Raw genomic sequence first — 20,647 nt, forward strand, 5'->3', positions numbered from 1 at the left:
TCTTTCAGCTCAGTTCCTCAGAACAAGGGGGTGGCTGGCAACCCTCAGACTGTATTTAGGATTTATTCAGCATTTACCAAAGCCAGAAACCGGCCTGGTGAATAAACTTTCTGTCAGCCATAATTCTCCAGGTACTCTAATTGCCAGGAGCTGCTGGAGGTGAATCCAAGTATGAAATCAGAAATGAGAACAGAAAACCACCCCACGAATGGCAGTGCTGATGAACCCACCTGGTGAAAGCTCCACAAGGCACCAAAACCCTTTCCCCATTCCAGAAATGCCAGGAGGGAAATGAAAGGGTAAAATAATCCAGCAATGATCAGAAATGTTTTATCACTTTGTTTTTTGTAGCCTGAGGAAGGTAAATTCCTTCTCCTTCCAGCACTCCCCCTTCCCACTCCCCTATTATTGAAGTTCAACAGTCCCCCAAATCAAGATATTCTCTATTTTTCCCATTTCCAGCCTCTCTGGGCTAAAGTCAGCATGGAAGGATCCGTGGAATTGTAATGAAAACGATTTCTATTGCTAGCAACATCTGCTGTGTCTAAATTTATAATTAAAGTGAAATCATGCATGCAAAAAGGAAAAAAAAAATCAATAAGCTTCCATTTTGAGGTTTGGGGTTTTTTTTTTTAACGTTGAAAGAAGTTATTTGATTAACTCTGTTTTAACCTGAACATCTGGCAGCATTAAAGACATGACATGACACCCACCAAAAAAATGTCTATAACTCCAATTTTTTTTTTTTTTCTGGAAGTTAATATTGGAAATATTTCAGCTGCACGGACTTTGATATCCACCATGGAAAAATATTCACCTGAAAAACCACGAAGGAATCTCGGGCAGCACGAGTGAATTCCTGGAGGGGGTTTTGTATAAAAAAAAAATAGATAAAAATAAGGTGTTCCTGCATGGAGTACCTGCTATTTTGATGTTCATGTTGTTGTCAAGCAGGAGGTTCTCAGCCTTGAGGTCCCTGTGCACGATTTTCCTGCCGTGGCAATATTCCACCGCCGACAGGATCTGCCAGAACTTGCGCCGTGCCTCGGGCTCGCTCAGGCGGCCGTGGCTGGCCAGGTAATCTGGGGGAGAAAACCAGCAGAAGTTCAACCAAATCTGGTTTAAGTCAGGCTGGACAGCAAACAACAACCCTGAAAACTCAGTGATTTCCCACCAAAAGTTAGCACAAAGGAACTCAAAGCAGTTTCCGAGTTGTTGTTCTCCAACTCAACCCTCTGAAAAAACGGGGGAAAAAAAAAAGAGGAAATTTTCTTTTATAGCTTTCTGGTCAGTGTTTTCACAACAGAACTCATGGTAATCTGGGAAATAAAATCAGCAGAAATCAAGCAAATCAGGTTTAAATGGACTCAGGCAACAAGCCTGAAACTCAGTGATTTCTCCCCAATAATTAGCACAAAGGAACTCCAACCAGTTTCCAGCTTGTTGTTCTCCCATCCTGCCCTGTGAAAGGATGGGGCGAAAAAAAAGAGGAAATTCTTTGCTCCTTCTTTTACATCTACCCAGTCAATATTTTCACAACAGAACTCACGGTAATCTGGGAAATAAAATCAGCAAAAATCAAGCAAATCAGGTTTAAATGGGCTGGACAGCAGGCAAAAATCATGAAACTCAGCGATTTCCCTCAAAAAATTAGCACAAAGGAACTCAAAGCAGTTTCCAACTTGTTGTTCTCCAACTCAACCCTCTGAAAAAAAGGAAAAAAAAGAGGAAATTCTTCTCTGCTCCTTCTTTTATAACTGCCTGGTCAATATTCTCACAACACAGCTCATGGGCAATACTTGGAATAATTTGCTTCACCATCATGGATACTTCCAGCTTTAATTCCTCTACACTTCACACCACACTTCTCCCTCTGAAGCCTCAGCAGAGGCTGTGTGGTGGATAGAAATATGTATTTTTTTCTTTTTGGAAATAAAACAAGTACCCCAAAGGTGCCCATCCTGACTTCTCTCTCGTCCTCACTGCGTCACAGGCAGAGAGAACATTTTGTTTTCATATTTGATTACATTGTAAAAACGAATGTTAGCCCTGAAACCAAAAACTTCACTTGTCCTCAGGAACAAAAACAAGGGGAGCAGCAGCTGTGTGAGTCTTGACAGAGCAGCTTCTACAGCCAATTCTACTCCTCTTAGGAGCACAAAATCAGAGCATCAGCTTTTAGGATGGGCTCAGAATTGCCTTCAGCATCCCACAAAGAATGCAGTTAGTGGCTAAGGAGCAGGAAATGCATATAGAGTTTAGAGCCAGTGATTAATCTTATTTTCTAAACCAGCTGTGTAACATCAGTGATTCCCCAGCAGCATCATCTTGCCGAACACAGCTCCAAACCTGGTTTTGTTAGCCTGTGTTTTAGGGGGATTTTTAATTAAAACATCATTTAGGGGACTTTATAACCTTGGCACTACTTTCATTTAAACTTTTCTCTGTGGTCAAAGCTGATCTCTGGGACCTGCAGCTCTGGAAACTCCTCAGAGCTCCCACCCCACCTCACACACTCTCAGCTGGTTTCACTTGGCAAAGCACAAGAACAAACAAAAGCCTGGCAGTAAGGGGAGATCATAATATTTGCAAGCTAAATATCATTCAGTCACAGAGTGACTGACAAATCATATGATATCAAGGTGAAGTCAGATATCAAAGGCACAAACTAAATTACCCCTGAGCACCAGCCAGCTCTCTAAGCTGTTAATCCATCAGTTGTTAGCAATGCAGCAAACAAGTTAACGAAGCCAAGCTGTCATTTGCTTTTATGGCTCTGGCCTGTCAGGGCTCCTTGAGAGATTCCAAACCACCCTGGCCCTTCAGAGTGCCCAGAACAGGTCATTTATTCTGGGATCACCCCTCTCCCTCGTGGAGCAGCACCAGGGGATTGTGCATTAACCAGAGTGCAAACAGGGAAGGCTGGGATTGGGATGGGGGCACTGTGCCAGCCCCTGGGCACAGGAACCACTCTCCAAGGCGGCTGGAGCTCGCTGAGGACATTCAGGATCTGCTGGAATATGTAGCCAGACCTCTGGAGCAAAGAGCCACAGCTTGATTTCACTGCAGACACCCTGAGCAGAGCTCCCTGTGCATCCTGCAAAGGCTGAAAGAGCAAAGCCACCTCAGCTAGGAAATCTCCAAGTTTTGTAAATTTATCTCGGCCTTTTGTCACCCTCTGGCTGCACCTTTCTACAGTAGGGTTTGGGGTTTATTTCGTTTTACTACAATAAAATAGAAACCAGAAGTGATTTTAGGTTCACAGCCCAAAGCAGCAGGATTTTTGTCCTAAGACAGAGCCAGGCTCTTCCCAGCTAAAGCACCCAGCAGAAGGACAAAAGGCAGTGGAAACCAACTGAAACAGAAGAAATCCAATTTAAAAGAAAGGGTTTTTAACTCTCCAGGTGGCCAAATGTTGGCTGCAGCCTGGAGTCTCCATCCATGGTCCTGAGCAGAGCTGGACTGGCGATTCCCTACAAACCCCTCCCAACCCTTCTGGGAGCTGGCATCAGTGCAAGGCACTCAGGACATCTTCATCCAGTTCCAGCTCAGTAAGGAACAAATAATCCCTTTATCAGAAGATATTTTGTATTTCCAATCTTATCAATGCCTAGGAACAGCTGCAGCCATCAGTGGTTGGAATTTCAGCTAAGGAAATCTACATTAAATATTAGAAAGAATCTTTACAATTAAAAAAAAACCCCTGCAGATCCTGATTAGCTTTGTCCAGCAAGGTGTTTATGCTGAAATGATCTAGAAAATGTGTAAGACTGTTTTCAGTATCAGCTGAATATCCCATCCTTAATTACAAAAGCCACTCTGAGAAATCATTGTAATAAATCAGAAAACAATGATGAACCTAAGAAAAAAACTGCACAGAAATATTAAATTGCTCATAACAGACCCAAAAGATCCTTATTTACACAGAGACCAGGGCTGCATTAAAATGTTGAACATGGACATATTCTCCTCCTTACCGAAAATCTCCCCATTTTTGGCAAATTCTGTCACAAGGTACAGCATGCTTTTGGTCTCCATCACCTGTTGATGATAAATCACACATGAGGGCTTGTGGGAAGAGCAAAAAAAGCCACTAAACACCCAAAAGGATGCTCATTTTTATGGTTCTCTCCTAAAGCTGTGAAAGCTCTGCCTTGCACGTGGAGTTGTCACAATCTTCCAATGTGTGCAAACAAAATTATCAAGAGCTTCACTGAGAGTGAAAAATCCTCCACTTCAAGAAGCCATTTGGGACTTCAACACAACAATTTCAACGTATTTTTGGGTTGATTTCAGTAACCTCAGAGAAACAGCTCAGCACGAACTGAACTTGTCCATGGGCAAGACCTTTGTGAATTTGATTTTGCATTTTATTTATTAACAGGCCTGAAAGTACCAGGAGACTGCTCAGAAATCAAAGCAAACTGGTGAGCCAATCTGAAAGCTATTTTAAAAATAAACTCATCTGTGAAACGCATTTTTAACCAGTCACTGCAGGAGTAAGCACTGCACAACCATCACCCTCCCTTCAAGTGATCTTGCTGATCTTCAGACTCAATTTAAATATTCTCAGCCTCTCCTCTGCCACTTTTGTGTGTTTTCATTCATTCAGAAAGGAACTGGGGGAGATATTATCAAGGCAGTTGAAAATTTAACTCCTTAAGCTCCATCTCTGCTTTGCAGATCAGTGTTTTCAAGACCATGTGCCAGCTTCTTTTGCATAAAATGAAATTAAAGCTGAACTGGTCCTAAGTGGGATCTTCATCTTTATTTAGCAGAAAAAGGAGGAAAAATAGGGAAAAGCCCCCTCTAAGCCTACCTGGTAGAGCTTTATAATGTGTGGGTGGTCGAGCATCTTCATTATCTGCACCTCCCTGTAGATCTTCTCCAGATTCACAGCATCCAGCTGAGATTTGTCAATGATTTTTATTGCCACCTGCAGACAAACAGCAAAAGGGAGGTTTAAAAACTCCCCCAACATGCTCCTCATGAGTTTACCCTCATTAGAAAGGGAATAATGCAGCCCCAGGTAACTGGAAGCTTTCTGGGGAGTTCTGAAATACAAATCCCAGACTGAAAAATACAGCAGGACAGCATTAAACATGTCAGGGGTCCCTCTGAGGGGCTGCAGGGCTCTCACCCACATCAGCATGTGAGAAAAAGCAGGTTTTCCATGAGAAAAAGCAGGTTTTCTACGTGAAAAAGCATGTTCTCCATGGAATGGAAGGCACAGAACACGTGAGGGAGGCCAGTGCTCCAGGTGCTCTTATATCAACAACTAAGGACCCTGCAGTGACCCAAATCTTCTTAAAAAGCTCAATGGTGCCCATTCCTGCAGTCAAGGTGGCAAATCTGAGTCCTACAAAATGGTATTTTAAGAGAAAAACTGTTGGCTCCACACAAATAATCCAAACCTAGGGGATCCACGTAGTTTCAGCTGTGACATGTTTAATTAATTAATGTGCTGTTATAAAAGGGTATCTGCAGTTCATCCCTTCAGAGAAAGGCTCTGCAGATAAATTTATCAGTCAAACCTTGGAAACACATCTCAGTTAGTTCACAAAGCACATCTTGGGCCTGCTGACCTTGTTTTTAGCCAATAAATGCAAAGGGAAGGTAACTATAGATGCTTAGGGGACTAAGAAGCTCCAACAGAAGACATTTAAAATTTAAACCAAGAAGAAAGTGAAAATACAGCCACTGCACATGCAAAGGGTGAAAATGCTAAAGAGTGCTGAATGTATAACTGGTGTTTATTCACCCTGAATATCACATTATTAATGCTGAAGCAGGAGCAAACAATGTACGTCCCACAAATGCTTCCAATTATAACAGCATTTCACAAACTATTGAACATGGGAGACAGCTGCTGCACAGGAGACAGGAATCCACGGGAGGTGAACCTCATTATCTGCACTAGCACTGATTATGGGCCCACCTGAATTCACAATTAACTATTTATCGACTTCATTTCCCTCTGTTTTTCCCTCTTTAGAAGTGCCTTGTCTTTCCCCAAGCCCCAGGAAAATGAGATTCTGCCAGGATCTGCTCAAAAGCCCCAAACGAGATTCCCTGGGCTGCCCCGTTCCATGGATCACCAACACATTCACATTGTGTAGCCACAGGGACCTGAAACAGTTCTGAGCACAGCTCCACTGCTAATTAAGAGTATCTTGAGCTACAAACTAATGGAGAACGAGCTGGATTTCCAGTTTAAATGGGTTTTTAGCTTAAAAATCTCACCCCATTCCATCAAACCATGTCTTGTCTCATGATGTGGAGTTATTTGGGGCTATGAAAAGCTGCTGTTGAGCATGGAAAATAAAAACCTACTTGAAGGAAAGAAAAAACTCCCTGCTCTTTGGAAGCCTTGTACAACTGAAAGTGTGTATTAAATATGTCCACAAAATGTACATTCTATAGGAGAAGCAGCACAGCAGCAGCTGCCACCTCTGCTCCTCCACTCAAATGCAGATTTAATACCTCAGTTCATTCTGCATCTTCATCTTGCCAGGACCAGGGAAGGTTTTAGAGAAGAACCACTTGAAAATACTTAAAATCCAGCAAAGTCTTGACGAGGATGTGAGAAGGAACAGGGAATTCAGCAGCAGCAGCTCCTTTTTGTCCATGATCTCAGCTGTGTCTTGATGACAGGAAAAGGGATGTAATTCTTAGAGGTGGAGAAGCAGTTTCCTATCTGAAAAGTGTGCTTTGTTCCTAAACACGCAGCTTGCCAACAACTACTAGCAACAGCTAGAAACAAACAGCAAAAAAAATCCCCAATTTCAACATATAATGTTAGCAGATCCTTCATCTGACAAGGAAAACCAAAAGGGAATCCTCTGCCTTCCCTGATCTTCCCCTGTCACCAGATTTTGCTGCTGAAGGAGTTACACTCCAAGAGATCTTTGCAGCTTTCATGGTTTCTTCTCATTTAAAGATACAAGGAATTGCACATATTTCTTTTCCTCTTTCACTGAAGGCCCAGAGAACTGGAGTTTGCTCAATCCTCCCCTGACATCTGGGAATTGATACTGCCAAGGAGTGAGGATGAAATGCTTGTCAAGAGAAGATGAAAGTTCTTCTACTCCTCAGCTACTCCAACTTCCAGTTTTCATTGTTTTTATTTGATTCATTTAATTCTTGAAAGGAAAAACAAAGGCAAAAAGCAAACACCCAAACGAAAAACCCAAAACCACAACACAACCTCCCCCTACAAGTTCACATTCAAACAGAGCTCTGTCCCTGAGGGTTACAGAAATTCAGATTTGTTAACCCAGTACATTCTTAAAATAGATAAAATGCATTAAACTTAACAAACACAACTTCCTGCAGCCTGGAAAAACTCCAGATTGTGCAGAGTAGCACAGGGAGCTGCTTTCTCTGCTGGAGTTATTCACTGCAGGTACCTGAGCACACCTGAACTGGTGCCACAGATCAAATCAGGGGCTGGGGGGTCATTTTTAATAATTTTTTCCAGAGAAAAATACAAATTCCCTGTAACAGCAGCCAGGTGAAAGCAGACCAGGGATCCACAGGGACATACAGGGTTATTTTCACCTGGGGAGCAGCGAGCAGAGTTCCTCTGCAGGTGATTAATCCTTAGGGGGAATTAATTAAGGGGCTTGGGGGGGTTCACAAGTTCCCTGCTTTTTCCAAGCCGCACTTTCACCTATTCCAGACCTTCTCCTTATTTCACACCTATTCCAAACCTTTTCCTTATTTCATTCCCATCCTATTTCCCTGGAAGCAAATCTCCATCTTCTGCGACTTTACGCTTCCAATTATTTCTGTTCTCTCCTCTCCTCCTCCCGAGGAAAACCTCTGCTCATTTCCACGCCTCATTAGCAGGAGCTGCCCTGGGATCACAGGATTTCTGGGCAGCAGGATAAAGGAGCGTGGCAGGGAAGCCACGTGGCCTCCACTCAAATGGCACCAAACACCCAAACAAGCCAAGCAAAGGTCGGGTTCAGCCCCCCCTGGGTGGACTGGCTCTAAAAAAAAGGGTCAGGCAGCACCTCTATTCCTACAAATCCTTATCAATCCCCCCATTTCCCCAACTTTCACACCTCTATTTGGCTATTTCGAATTTTAGGGTTGCATGAAATCAAGTTATGATTTCTGATTTTGTTTGCACACGCCCTTGTTCTCCTGCTTCGTGTTTGTTTTCATTTTATTCTCACCTCTGCTAACAACTTATGGCAGCAATTTTATCTTCTCATCTGTAGTCTTTCCATAAAAAGGACGGATTGCACACAATCTGTAGGTGCTGCATTCAAGGCAATAAGAGCCCATCTTTTTTAATTTGATAGTTATTGGCTAGGCAGAGTTGTGTAAAAAAAAAAAAAGGCAAAAAAGCAAATATTTAAAAGGTCAAAACCATATAAAACACAATTTCAAAATACCAGTGCTAGAAAAGCCCAACAACAAACAGGTTCTGAATGTAAAGGGTTCAAATCAAGAGATTCAGGGGAAACTTTGATGACGAGTCCTTTTAAAACAGCTTTTTTGAGCAAGTCTCAGCAGCACCACAGCATCTTCCTGCAGCACAGACCTGAGGGTGCACCAGCACAGCCCTTCCAGGACCTAAAAACTGAATATTCTTCCACTGGAACTTAAGCAACAGTTTAAAACAAGCTTGAAATACGAAAACCCTTCTATATGGAGTCACTAACAAGCAGGATTTCCACTTTGTGTGCTCAGGGGTCCAACAACAGGTGAGGTGCTCCAAACTGGAAGTGCTTCTTCCAAAGAGTATTTGGCTGGAATTTATTTCCTCTGACATCACCAGAAGTGATCTTAACAGGGTTCCCCTTCCTCAGAGATTGTGTAAATACTTTCAGCAACCAACTCAGCAATTCAATTCCAGAAAAACACTCACTACAGAAGTCAGAGCTGACTCAAAAAATCAAAGACCTTGACAAAAAACCCCCAGCACAGGCAAATCTGCTGTAAAAATCACCCAGAAGATAAAAAGCTGGTTAAAAAAAAATTCAAGACTAAGAGAATTCAGCAGTTCCTTAGGACACAGATGAAAAAAATCACACAGGAATCAGGGAGCTTTTAAGCTCTGTGTTTTCTGTAACCTCTGTTATTTCAAACAATGCTAAACAAACATGCTTTCTAAAATGACAACAGAAATGAAGATTAAAGTTTTCATCTCCATCACAAAGCCTGCCAAAGAAACGAGGACTAAAGAGTGAATGACAACCGAGTATCTTCAAGTGAAGCATTTGCAATTCTGGCACATGGCACCAAACTTGGAAAGGGAACACTGACACTGCTTGGCTCTTCAGCAAGAGCAAGGAAGGACTCAAAAAGAATCGAGTTTATTATGAACTTGAGAAATAAAGCAACAGGAGAAGTTTCTTTCAATCTCTGGGATGCAAAGCTCATCAACCACAGCGTGGCCAGAGCCCTGTTAGCACCAGGGGTTTGCTTTCCTTAACCGAGCTGCAGTTCGGGGCATTTTTCCATTCCGGTAAGGAATGGTTTTCCCCCAGGAGCCCACAGTGGCGAGGCCCTTCCAGGCTGCACTTGGGACAACATCTCAGTGACTTCTGTCAGCTACAGAGCAGCACGGGAACCTCTTCCTCAGACAACAATGAGAGCAACCAGAAGAGAGGCTTACAAAAAGCTCACCTCTAGGTGTAGCAACTAAAACTACCTAAAACAACACAGAAGAGGAAGCTGATCCTTCAGAGCCATTACCCTCATCAGATACCTCCTTTTTTTTCTTTTTTTCTTTTTTTTTTTTTTAAAGTGAACATGACTGCATTTTTAGCCAGGCAGACTGACAATCATTTTTGTTTTAGGTAAAGCACCAGGTATTACCAATAATCACCGGGTAATACACGGGGGCGGTTAAACAAAGAGGCTAAAAATGGTTGGGTTTGGTGAACTTGCAGGATGCTGTACTGAAGAATTCAGCACACACTCAAGTTCCTGTGCTGAAACAGATAACCCAGCATTGCCCAGGTCAGGAAACCCTAAAATATCCAGGGCATGACGGCAGGCACTGCACGAGGTTTGAACCTTCCCTGGGAGCAGAAAGTGCTGCCCGAGCAAGCACCGGCTGCCCGCCCGGAGCATCCTTGGGGTGACATCCTGGGAGCGATGCCACCCTCCTGGGGGTGACATCCTAGGGGTGGCATCCTAGGGGTGGCATCCTTGGGGTGGCATCCTTGGGGTGGCATCCTCGGGCACCCGCCCGCGGCCTGGCAGGCGTTATCCTGCCCTTCCCAGGAGGATGCGAGCAGGAAAACCCCCCCACCCCAGCGGCCGGGGCTGCCGCCGCTCCGAGCCTCCGGTCAACAGCACACCCGTGTCCCCGCGGGAGGTGCCGGAAGGGACAAAAGCGGCGCGGAGCGCGCACGGGAACCCCGGCCCCGCGCGGCCCCCGCGGCCCCCGCCGCCCCCCGAGCCCCCGGGCGCGCCCCCGCGCCGTGCCCACCTCGCTGCGGGTGATGCGGTGCCGCGCCAGCTTCACCACGGCGAAGTTGCCCTTGCCCAGCGTGCCCTCGATGTCCGTAGAAGCCGACGCGGACGGGCCCCGAGCCCGCGGGGCAGCAGCGCCGGGGGCCGCCGGGGCTCGGCCATCACCATGCTGGGCTCGGGGGGCGGCGGCGGCGGCTCCGGGTCCTCGGCTCCGCGCGGCGCCCCCGGGGCCCGCGCCGCCCCCTCCGCCACCGACCGGCGTCACCGCGCGCGTCACCGCGGGCGGGGCCTCGCCATGGCAACGGGGCTGCGCCCGCCCCTCGCCACCGCCGGCGCCAGCGGCCCGGGGGACACCGGGGCATCCGCGCTGGGCCACCGCCACCACCGCCACCAGCCCCGGGGCACCCGCGGCACCCGCGCTGGGCCACCGCCACCACCGCCACCGCCACCACCAGCCCCGGGGGCACCCGCGGCACCCGCGCCTGTCCCCCCACGGTGCGGCTGGAAAGTCACCGGGAGCGGCCCCTCCGCGCTGGCATCCCCCAGTTCGGAGCCCTTGCAGAGGGAAGGTCACCCGGGGCAGGTGGCACAGGAGCGCGTCCAGGTGGTTTGGGCAGATCTGGAAGCTCTGTTGGGCCCTTTGAGCTGGAATGGTCTGAGGACCATCAGAGTTGAAAATGTGAAAAAATTTAAGGCCCTTTATGCGAAATTTCCTTTCCAGGACTAAGTCCACTGAGTCTGCTTTAGGTGTGCACTTACATTTTAAAATTCCATACTCGTTTCAGCTATCTTTGCTCTCCCAGTTCATGCCTGTCCTTCCCTCTCCCCTGCCCCATCTCAGGCTGGAGGACTGGTACCTTTCTGACTGATTTGTGAACCAGGAATCACCCCTGGAATCTTTGCTCAGTTCCCCTGACTAAACAAGGCACATCCCAAAGCTTATGGCACAACACGTGCCTGTTGAATCAGCAACAGCCACAGAGCTTTTATGGACGCACAGAGTGGACACAAACAGCTCAAAACAGAGCCTGGCCACGAAAAAAAAAAGAAGAGTGGAAGAATGCAAGGAACAAAGTTGTGTCTTTCCCTTTTTAGACAGGTTTTACACGTAAAGCTGCCTCATCCTTGTGAAGAGTTACTTTTGTTCTGTGTCAAACAGCGATGAGTGTTCTGCAAAGGGAACTGAAGATCTCGGTGCAGAAATTAATGCTTGTCCTTCACTGCTGATGAGATTCCTCCAAGGAGTGACATTTTGGGATGACGCTGCTGGCTCGGGCTGCCATGGAGAATAACGGAGCTGTTGCTGCTCTATTTATCCCCTTCGGAAGTTCTGGCAGTGAGTAACTGATGGCTTGGGTTAGTCAGACATCCACCCTTTGCAGTGATTGATAGGGACGTGAGCAAGCCTTCCAGAATCCTACTTGAATAGCACATGGTGTCATCCCGAGCTGCCACTTGCCAAATTTCACTCCTCTTTCACCTTTTCTTTGCATCCAAACTCGGCGTGTCAAAAGTTCCTTTTTTTACAGAATATTACCTAATACTCACTCTCAGTCACTTCATTCTAAATGAAGTTTTTAACCTTTAAACATTTATTTGCTTCCTGCCCACTTTCAAGTCTCATCCTGGTGTAAAATCAATTATTAATCAGGTTTTGTGCTTGGAAGAGAAAACTCCTGCAGAAACCCCACCACGAAGCCATCCATGGCCGGAAAGTTCAGGTCACTAAAACACGGATTAAAAACGCTGCGAGAGGAACTGCATCCCCAAAACCCCCCATCCTTTGAAGGGCAGCTTTCAGCCGCCGGTGATGGCTTTTGCTCTGCTCCAAGAAGAGGGATTCAAACTCCTCCCAAAGCCCGGCACTGAGCCGCTTTTTCCAGGAACGTGGAGCGCACATGCCCTCGTGTGGTCACTGCTCCTGCACATCCTCCCGCAGCAGGGGTGCCCTAAAGGAGGTGTCGAACAGCGGGATTTATAACATTTCCTCCTATTAATAACTCCCAGCACACTCCGATCGCTGCCTGAGTCCAACGGGCAGCTCAAGAGGCCGGACGACACACTTGGCTGCCAAAATCCGGCTTTACACACCTAAACTCCGACACCTGACAAGTTTTTCCCTCTCATTTCCCTATTTTTCTGGGCCTAAAAGATGCTTAATAGGTGTCAAAAAGAAAAAAAAATAAGGAGACCAAGAATACAAGACTGAAAGTGGACAGATTTTTGCTTGATTTGCACTAAATACTGCATTAGAAGCTCCAGATATTGTCAGTGCCCAGCCCTGACCACTCTCCTGTATCAGGGTTTTGCATTTCAGGAGAAATTGTTGCCAACTCGATGCCATTTTCAAAACCATTAGAAGACCTTTTTGTTTTCTAAAGGGATTTCTTCTTTCGGGGCTTTATCTTGCAAAGGAAGTGAGAAGGAGCTGTGACAACTGAAATATTTCAGTGTTTGCAGCAGACAGCAACAGCTCAGAGATCTCAAAACTTCTCCTGCCTGTTCTGGCAGAACAGATTCATGGCGATGCCTGCAGTCAGTTCTGTTGTTGTTTCAGCCACATTTAAAACATCTTTTTGCCAAACCTTTGTTTCCTGGCAACTTACGAAAATCGATTTTTTTTCATTTTCCGCTTTCTTTATTTCATGCAATGGAGAAGAGCAAACCTTTAGGCAACTAAAGCACATTTTAGGTGCTTCATAGACTTGTTCTGCAGGGAAATGTTGCACTCCTGGAGCCAGAAAATCATCTGCAGAACAAAAGGTGTGAAATATTTTGGTCCTGTTGCTTGGTCATTCCCCCTCCACTGCTTGGTGTCAGTCCCTCCCAGCAGGATGAGGGAGAGAATTGGATGAGTAAAAATGAGAAAACTCATGGGTTGAGATAAAGGAATTTAATAGGCACGGTAGAAGTTGCACACACAAGCAAGGCAAACCAAGGGGTTCACTCCCCACTTCCCACTGTTCAGCACCTCCAGGAAAGCAGGGCTCCATCACACGTTACAGGTAACTTTTAGCACCTTTGAAGAAGAGGAGGTCTATAAATAAATAAGGATTTTGGATTGTCCTGCAGTTTCAAGGCATATCTTTGGTACAAAAAAAGAATCGAGGGTGTTAACGAGCCATTCCTGGGGCTTGGTGCAAAGCAAAATCTGTACATTCTTTTCAGTTTGGATCATTAAAAACCCCAATTCTTTCAGAAAATAGAAGAATACGGGGACAACACAAAACCGGGACAAACACCACCGATACCATTATTAAACAAGTGCATAGAGAGGGCAAGTAAACTCGTGCTGATATTCAAAATCCAAACCCCATGGGGTTTTTTGGGTCCATTTCCTCAATATCCATAAATCTCGTTGTCCACCCAGGTGGACTCCTGGCTCCTGCCCACACGGTCCCCGCAGAGCTCGTAGATGTCGTTGGTGACAAAGCCACTCTCGGTGCTGGCCAGAGTCACAAAGCCACTGCTGGAGGTGTTCAGGTCCTCGGGGTCCCTGCAGGGGCTCCCCAGCCCCTCCCGGGCACGGAAGGAGGAATTCTTGGTGGCAGGCCTGGCCCCAGCCAGGTCAGCATCAGATTGCTTATTGATCACTCTGTAAATGTCCAGCTTGGGGCTGTCCCTCCTGGGCTGTGGCAGCCAGGCACCGTCACCCTTCGGGGCCGCGTCCACGCGCTCCCGTCTCCTTGGGAGGGCAGGGAAAAGGGAGAAGCCATAAAATGCTTTGGCACAGAGGAAAACACAGAACGACACCGGAACTCTGACAGTGATTTGGTGATGAGCCTTGGGTAAAGCTGGGCTCAGGAAATTCCTTATTCGTGCCATGCCAGGCTGCACTCCTGGAAAATCCCACGGCAGGACCTGCTGAGGGACACTCTGGGCTGCCAGCTCAGATGCTGGGGCAGCAAAACTCCTGACACTCCCAAAATCACAGCCAGCATCCCCCCCAGAGCTGCCATGCACACAGGAGAAGCAAGGAGAGGACATTGGTAAACATCATATGCTCCAAATTGTTTTCCTTTTATTTCTATTGCTGCATTTTTCACTTTGGAAGGGGAACTTCTGATAATTCAAAGCTTTAATAAGCAAAGTAGAAGGGTTAACACAACAAAATCCTAATCTTGGTGACATTATTTCCTGCCTGCGATGTCTGTGAACACAATAAAAAGGTATAATGTGATTTACTTAGAATTTTACTTCAAAATTTACTCAGCCTGGAGCATCCACACCACTTCTGCAGCATTTCTTTGGCTGCAAACACTCCTGTCCAGAGCATTTTACAGGATGGTGAAATCAGCTGTAAGCAGGACAAGGAGTCACTGTTCACTTGGAACACAAAAATGCCACTCACCTCTTCACGAAGAGCCAAAAGCACGAGATGCCTGTGATGGCCATCAGGAGAAGCAGCACAGGAACGCTGGAAATAAGGATGTAGGCAAGGTTCTGCACAGGTTCTGGGGGTAAAAATGAACCAGGGTCATAAGAAGAAATTGCAGGTTTTTCCTAGTTAACCACAGACTTACAAACAAAACATTCACAACTGAGCCACTCAGAAGGGATTTAATAAAAAGTGGCTTTTTCACACCCAAACCACTTTGCACAGCTTTGGATTTTGAACATTTTTACAGCCACAGCAACCTCTTTAGGTTTGTCCTGGGAAATACTTGAGGGAAGGTTTTTTTTCAGAGGCTGCAGTCTATATTCGGTCTTCCACATTTTGGGTCAAACACTTGAAATGAGGCCAGGTTTTGAGAGCACAACTTACCTTTGGCTCCCACGGCTGTTCCATTGGCACCTTTCCTCCGGCGTTCCTCTGGGAATTCTGGCTTCCAGGGCTCTGTTGCCATAGCTGGAAAGAAGCAGCTTCATTAATACTGCAGATGGTTTTTTTTAAATAATAAAAAGTGAGGCTGAGAGAGGATTGAAGAGGCTGCAAAGGTGTGTAAGGCACACTGGGATTTCTCTGCTTTCAATTCCTGCCAGGTTCTGCACCAGCAAGATTTTCCATGCAGGATGGAGCATGGAATAGCACAGGGAAAGTGCAAACTGCAGGGAAGCTTCTTGCTCAGGATATTTTCTGGGTGTCCTTGACAATGAATGTCAGAGTATTTCCACTGCAAGTTAGCATTCATTAAAAAAAAACCCCAAACAATCCCAAACAAATACATCCAACTCACCTCTTCGGGAATTCTCTATTGGAGCTTTTGTTGGCTTCTCTGAAAGAGAAGAGAACAATTTCCTCATGAGTGGGGAGAACACAGTGTCCTGAAGAGTCTGACAACCTGAGCACTGTTCTTCAGTGCTCTCCCCCAATCTGAGACCTCAAACACTTCATAAAAATCCCCAGAGAATTTAAGTAAGCCACAAGCAGTTAAAGATATGAGACACTGGGATTGTTTTCTCCATTTGTTGCATAAATTTAAAGATCTCCCTCTCCCACCAGTGAGGCTGAGGAAGGGTTTCCCTATCACTCACTGCACTCCTCATTCCTTCTCCTGGAGACTGGGTTTTAAATCCCACAGAGACTCATTACCCAGGGAATATTTGCAGATGAAGTTGTTTTTCATGTTGCATCTGTCGTCGTTCCACTGGAACATGTAGGGGCCCCCGACTCCTGGCGGGGCAGAGGGTTGGTGGTACAGCACCACACACACCTCGCCCCCGCACGACGGCTCGTCCACGTACCAGTTCCTGGGGAAACACAACAAACACAGCTTGGGGGCACCTTCCAGAAGCTTGGATGGGAATAAAACAGAATTAAAGGGGATTGCAGCATGCCCCACACATCCACTGGGGAAAATGGGAGTGATACAATGCAATGATTTATTCTTTTAATTCAGATTTTTCACAGAGAGCTCGGCAAGGAGGGTGTTCAACAAATATCAAAGAGCAAAGGGCTGAGTTCCTCACTGAAACCCCTCTGCAAGGCTCAGGAGAAGCTCAGGAGAACTCGGACTTTTCTCCACACAATTTTGTGCAAAATCATCTATCACTATTTTTGGCCTCAGTGCCTGCAAAATTTAATGAAAAGAGGAAAAAGCTGAAGCCAAATCTGGTTTCCTCCATCTAGAAATGCACCAACACGGACTTGCAGATAGGGGTTTTTTTTGTTGTTTTCTAAGAATAAGCTTCACCACCAGACACCTGTGCAGCTTTTCCAAGCAGTGCACAGGAAGGAGGCAGCACTGTAATATCACTGGTAGTGAAAAGATGTTTTATGCAATGCAGAAAACACCTCCAAATGTGTCCTGATTTTGCCAATTGTTCAATTCCCACTGATTCTGGAACAAGCAATGTTCTCCATGCCAAGAATTTGCTGCAAGCTGATCCATAGGACATAAATAATTCCAGATATCCCAAGGTATTCAGCATGGGAGAACACCCATTTCAAGCAGTGTTTTTCCAACCATTCCAATGCTTTATTCCTCCCTCACTTCCTTCCTCCCCTGGTGTTTTCCTTGGCTTTGTCATTCAGCATAAATAAGCTGTGTCTCACCAATGGAAGGCAGCAAAGCTGTGCCTGTTTCTTAGCAGCAGATTCAGGTTCCAGCTTCCCATTATCCACCCCCAATATCTGAACCACGGGAGGGACTCCAAGATGTCAAATGGCACTAAAACCACTTTTTATCTGTTCATTTCTGAGTGACTGAAATGTCTGGTGGGTTCCCAGAGCAAAAAGGTCACAATCCCAAGGTGTTTTTACACGTCTGATACAAGGATGCAAATGGATGTAAATGTTGTTGCTTTTATAAATTAATTATGACAAATCCTGTGGTTCCCTAAGACAAGGAGGCAGAAATCTAACAAGTGCTGTGAAAACTTTGATTTTCCATGTCTACAATAAATCCTGCAGCATTTTGCTGTCTCACAGGAAAAAAATGTTACTCCCTCAGTAAGAAGAAGAACCCAGGACATCAGGGACAAACTTCAGGGCATCTGCAGCGCAGGAATCTTCAAGTCAAAGCACATCATTTGTAGCTGCCTAATCAGAGATTTTTAAGGCCAGACCCCTTGTTCTTTCCCCTCCTTTTAGCCACCAAAAGTTATCAATTTAGGCTAAAACAGATACCCTGGGCACCTCCAGAGGAGGGTGATTTGTCCCCCTGGATGGGATGAATGCAGAAGGAACACAAATGACAGCTGGGACAGCACTGCTTGGATTCCTTGGACAAAATCCTTGATTCCTAAAGGCACTGGCAGTGCCACAGTGCCACTCCCAGGTACCCACCGAAATTTGGATGAGCTGCCATCTGACCAGGAGTAGAAGTTGTGACACTCTGTGCTGTTGTCCTCCTCCTCCTTTCTCCTCCTAAGCCCTATCCAGAAGTCTCCATCAGAAGCCAGGAGGCTCCTGATAAATGATTCAATCAGTCTCTGCTCTGCTGGGGTCTCGATGCTGACGAGGTGTCCCCCATCAGCTCTGCAGGCCAGGTGAGCTTCTTCGTAGCTGGTCCTGCGGGAGGCATCGTGGAAATAAACGATTTTGTAGCAGGGTTTCTGCGTCCCACGCCTGCAAACGGTCTGTCCTGCAGAGAGGGAGAGAAAACTGTTACAGGAGCTGTGCCAAACAGGACCAAAATTAACACTAAAGCACCGATTTGGATGAGTTTTGCGCTGTTTATATGGAAAACACAACACAGGTGAAAGCCTCTTGTGTTACGGGACTGGCAAATGGCATCTCCAAACTTTTCTCACTGCATTTCAGTTTTGGTTGGTCCTTTCATGTCCTGCTCTTCTCAGCTCCCTCATGATTTTTCTGGGATTTGCAGATCTTGGGAGTTCCTCCCAAAGAAGAAACACTGTGCCAGAGCAAGCTGATATAAGCAACCTTTTAAAAAGCAAAGTTCCCCTGCAAGGGTTCAAAGAGGCTTTTAAAAGTGATTATTAGTTGTAAGGAATTAAATGGCAAAAATTAGAGATTTCCTTATATAAGCAGAGACAGCAAGAATTTATCATTTGGGACACGTGCAATAGTGTAATGGATATTGCAGCGTCATAGAATCCAGGAATATTTTGGGTTGGAAGAGACCTTAAAACCATCTCATTGCACCCTCTGCCATGGGGACACCTCCCACCATCCCAGGTTGTTCCCAACCCTGTCCAACCTGGCCTTGGACACTTCCAGAGAAGGGGCAGCCACAGCTTCTCTGGCCAAGTGGGGCCTCACCACCCTCACAGGGAAGAATTCCTTATGAACATCCAACCTCGAACTCTCCCAGTTTCCAGTGTCCGTACTGAGGATCACAAGATGAGTTCCCACAGCCCAATTTCCAGCTCTGCTCTGTGCTCTGCAATGTTTCTGCCTGCCCAGGGAGTAAACAATGTCTGTTTTCAGGCTGCTACAAGCCAAGGGCTCTGTCGTGCAAAAGCAGCAGAGCTCGTTTTGGTTCCGAGGGAAGATCAAAGTGAAAAGACACATCATCCAAAATGATGCACTCGTGTGTTTGTCAGCAGAGCAGTCCCAATATTTAGACTGTGGAAACAAACAGTTTTGTTTTGCTCAGTAAATATTTCTTTCCAGGCACAATCTGCTAACCTACGTGTTTTTACAGAAGGAAAACATTCAGCAACATTTGTAGTGTGATTGGAACAAAAGGGATAATGCAGGGACAGGTCATTCTAAACCCTTCCAAGGGAGATTTATGTTGGTCACTGTAAGAGTGGGAGTTTAAACACCTTTCACACTGGAATTTTTGAGCAGTTAAATAGCCAGAATTGGAGTTTGCTAATATTTTACACAGAAATTACAATAGGAACAGGATTTTTTTCTATGATAGCACTGTTAAAAAACACATTTCTAGCATAGCCTGTGTTTCTCTTGGGAATTTGACACTCAGAGAAAAAGGCAAAGCCCCTTACCTCTTCTGAGGGAAATGTCCGCTGCTGTTGGGAGAGGCAAAAGGAAAACACAGACAGCACAGTTTCATTAAAAATCTGCAACTCTCTAAGAAACAGTGTCACAAAAACTGCACCGGGGCTCTTTTCTGATACACAAACACATTTTTTCCTCATTAAAAAAGAGGAAGAAAGTCTCTGCCTTATCAGCCAAACTTGCCATTACTTTCAGCTAAGGAAAAACTGATAGGAGTTGATTTCTGGCTGGACTTCACTGCTCGTTCGTGTCCCGAACTCAGTTTAGGACATGGAATGTGCAGCTCTGAGCAAGGCTGAAAGGATTCCTTGTATTTCCCCCTTATCTCCTCAGCTCGGGATCTGCCCCAGCGCTCGCTGACTCCAGCGAGCTTCCCGGGGCTGGCGGAGGGGAAAATCAGCTGGAAAAGTTGGAAAAGACCCCCAGAAGCATCAAACCCAACCTTCCCCCGAGCACCACGGCGGGACAAACGCGCATCCCTGCCCCAAGTCGCGACAGGTGCCCGCGCATCCCGACCCTCGCAGCAGGGATCTCTGTGGGATAGGGAAGATCCCCAGCGCTCCCCAGCGCTCCGGGGCGATCCGGAGCCCCTCTTACCGCTGAGCAGCCGCGCCCCCGCCGCGCAGCCCAGCGCGGCCGCGCACAGCGCTGCTGCCGCCAGCATGGCTCCAGCGGGGACCGGGGGCAGCCGGCAGCTCCTCCTTCCTTCCTTCCCTTCCTCCTTCCCTCCTCCTCCTCCTCCTCCTCGGGCTGCGGGCCAGCGGGCTCGGCTCAGCCCCGACACCGCGGAACCGGCAGCGCCCCGGGGCTGAGCCCTCTCCTCTCGCTGCGGTTTCCCGGGTCGCGCTCCAAACCCTTCATCCCTCTGCCGGGATGCCCCTGATCCCGTTTTATAGCCCCCATCCCACCGCCCGCCCACCGCAGCCAGCGCCAGGAGCCACCCACGGGCGGATCCATCCCCGCGCTGGGGATTTGGGATTTTTATAAAAGGTTCTTGCTTCGCTTTCCCACGTCTGGATTTGCTCTGGAGAAGCTCGGGATGGGCTTTGTTGTCTCCTGCCGGTCAAGTTGAACACTGATCTGTTCTATCCATCCCAATCCCAGTTTTCTAAATCTAGATATTCTGAGTTGGAAGGGAGCCACAAGGATCACCAAATGCACGTTTAAGTGAAAAATCCTGAAAAATCCCGGGATTGACTCCACAATCTCGGCGCTTTGAGCGCATGATGCGCACGCTGCCCTGAGGGAGCAGCCTGCGAAGGGAAAACAGCCCTGGAGCTGCTTCCCACGGGGATAAACGCCGAGCCCGTTTCCTGGTGGCCGGGAAGCTGCTCCGCA

General features: G+C 46.7%; 2 protein-coding genes across 4 annotated transcripts in view; both read right to left on the reverse strand.

Annotated features, from left to right (window-relative positions):
* The window catches only part of SIK2 (salt inducible kinase 2), a 29,177-nt gene extending 18,572 nt beyond the window's left edge, over positions 1 to 10,605 (reverse strand). The window contains 6 exon segments of the mRNA XM_039564854.1: positions 921 to 1,082; positions 3,978 to 4,041; positions 4,820 to 4,936; positions 10,454 to 10,528; positions 10,530 to 10,559; positions 10,561 to 10,605. Coding sequence (XP_039420788.1) covers positions 921 to 1,082; positions 3,978 to 4,041; positions 4,820 to 4,936; positions 10,454 to 10,528; positions 10,530 to 10,559; positions 10,561 to 10,605 — 493 coding nt within the window.
* A 2,710-nt stretch (positions 10,606 to 13,315) lies between these two features.
* Positions 13,316 to 20,192, reverse strand: LAYN (layilin). 3 transcript variants are annotated; one of them, XM_010403843.3, is made up of 8 exons: positions 19,907 to 20,186; positions 19,297 to 19,320; positions 17,666 to 17,963; positions 15,971 to 16,128; positions 15,615 to 15,653; positions 15,203 to 15,286; positions 14,789 to 14,891; positions 13,316 to 14,122 (listed from the first exon to the last, which is right to left on the reverse strand). In XM_010403843.3, the coding sequence occupies exons 1-8, from the start codon at positions 19,971 to 19,973 to the stop codon at positions 13,777 to 13,779; spliced, it is 1,119 nt and encodes a 372-aa protein (XP_010402145.1). In that variant the 5' UTR covers positions 19,974 to 20,186; the 3' UTR covers positions 13,316 to 13,776. The 3 variants fall into 3 exon arrangements, with proteins under 3 accessions (XP_010402145.1, XP_010402146.1, XP_019144000.1); XM_019288455.3 differs by lacking the exon at positions 13,316 to 14,122 and adding an exon at positions 14,163 to 14,587 and having other exon boundaries at positions 19,907 to 20,192; XM_010403844.3 differs by lacking the exon at positions 19,297 to 19,320 and having other exon boundaries at positions 19,907 to 20,185.
* Between the last annotated feature and the right edge of the window lie 455 nt (positions 20,193 to 20,647).

Source organism: Corvus cornix, chromosome 24 (assembly GCF_000738735.6).
Source record: "Corvus cornix cornix isolate S_Up_H32 chromosome 24, ASM73873v5, whole genome shotgun sequence".
Lineage (NCBI taxonomy): Eukaryota > Metazoa > Chordata > Aves > Passeriformes > Corvidae > Corvus > Corvus cornix.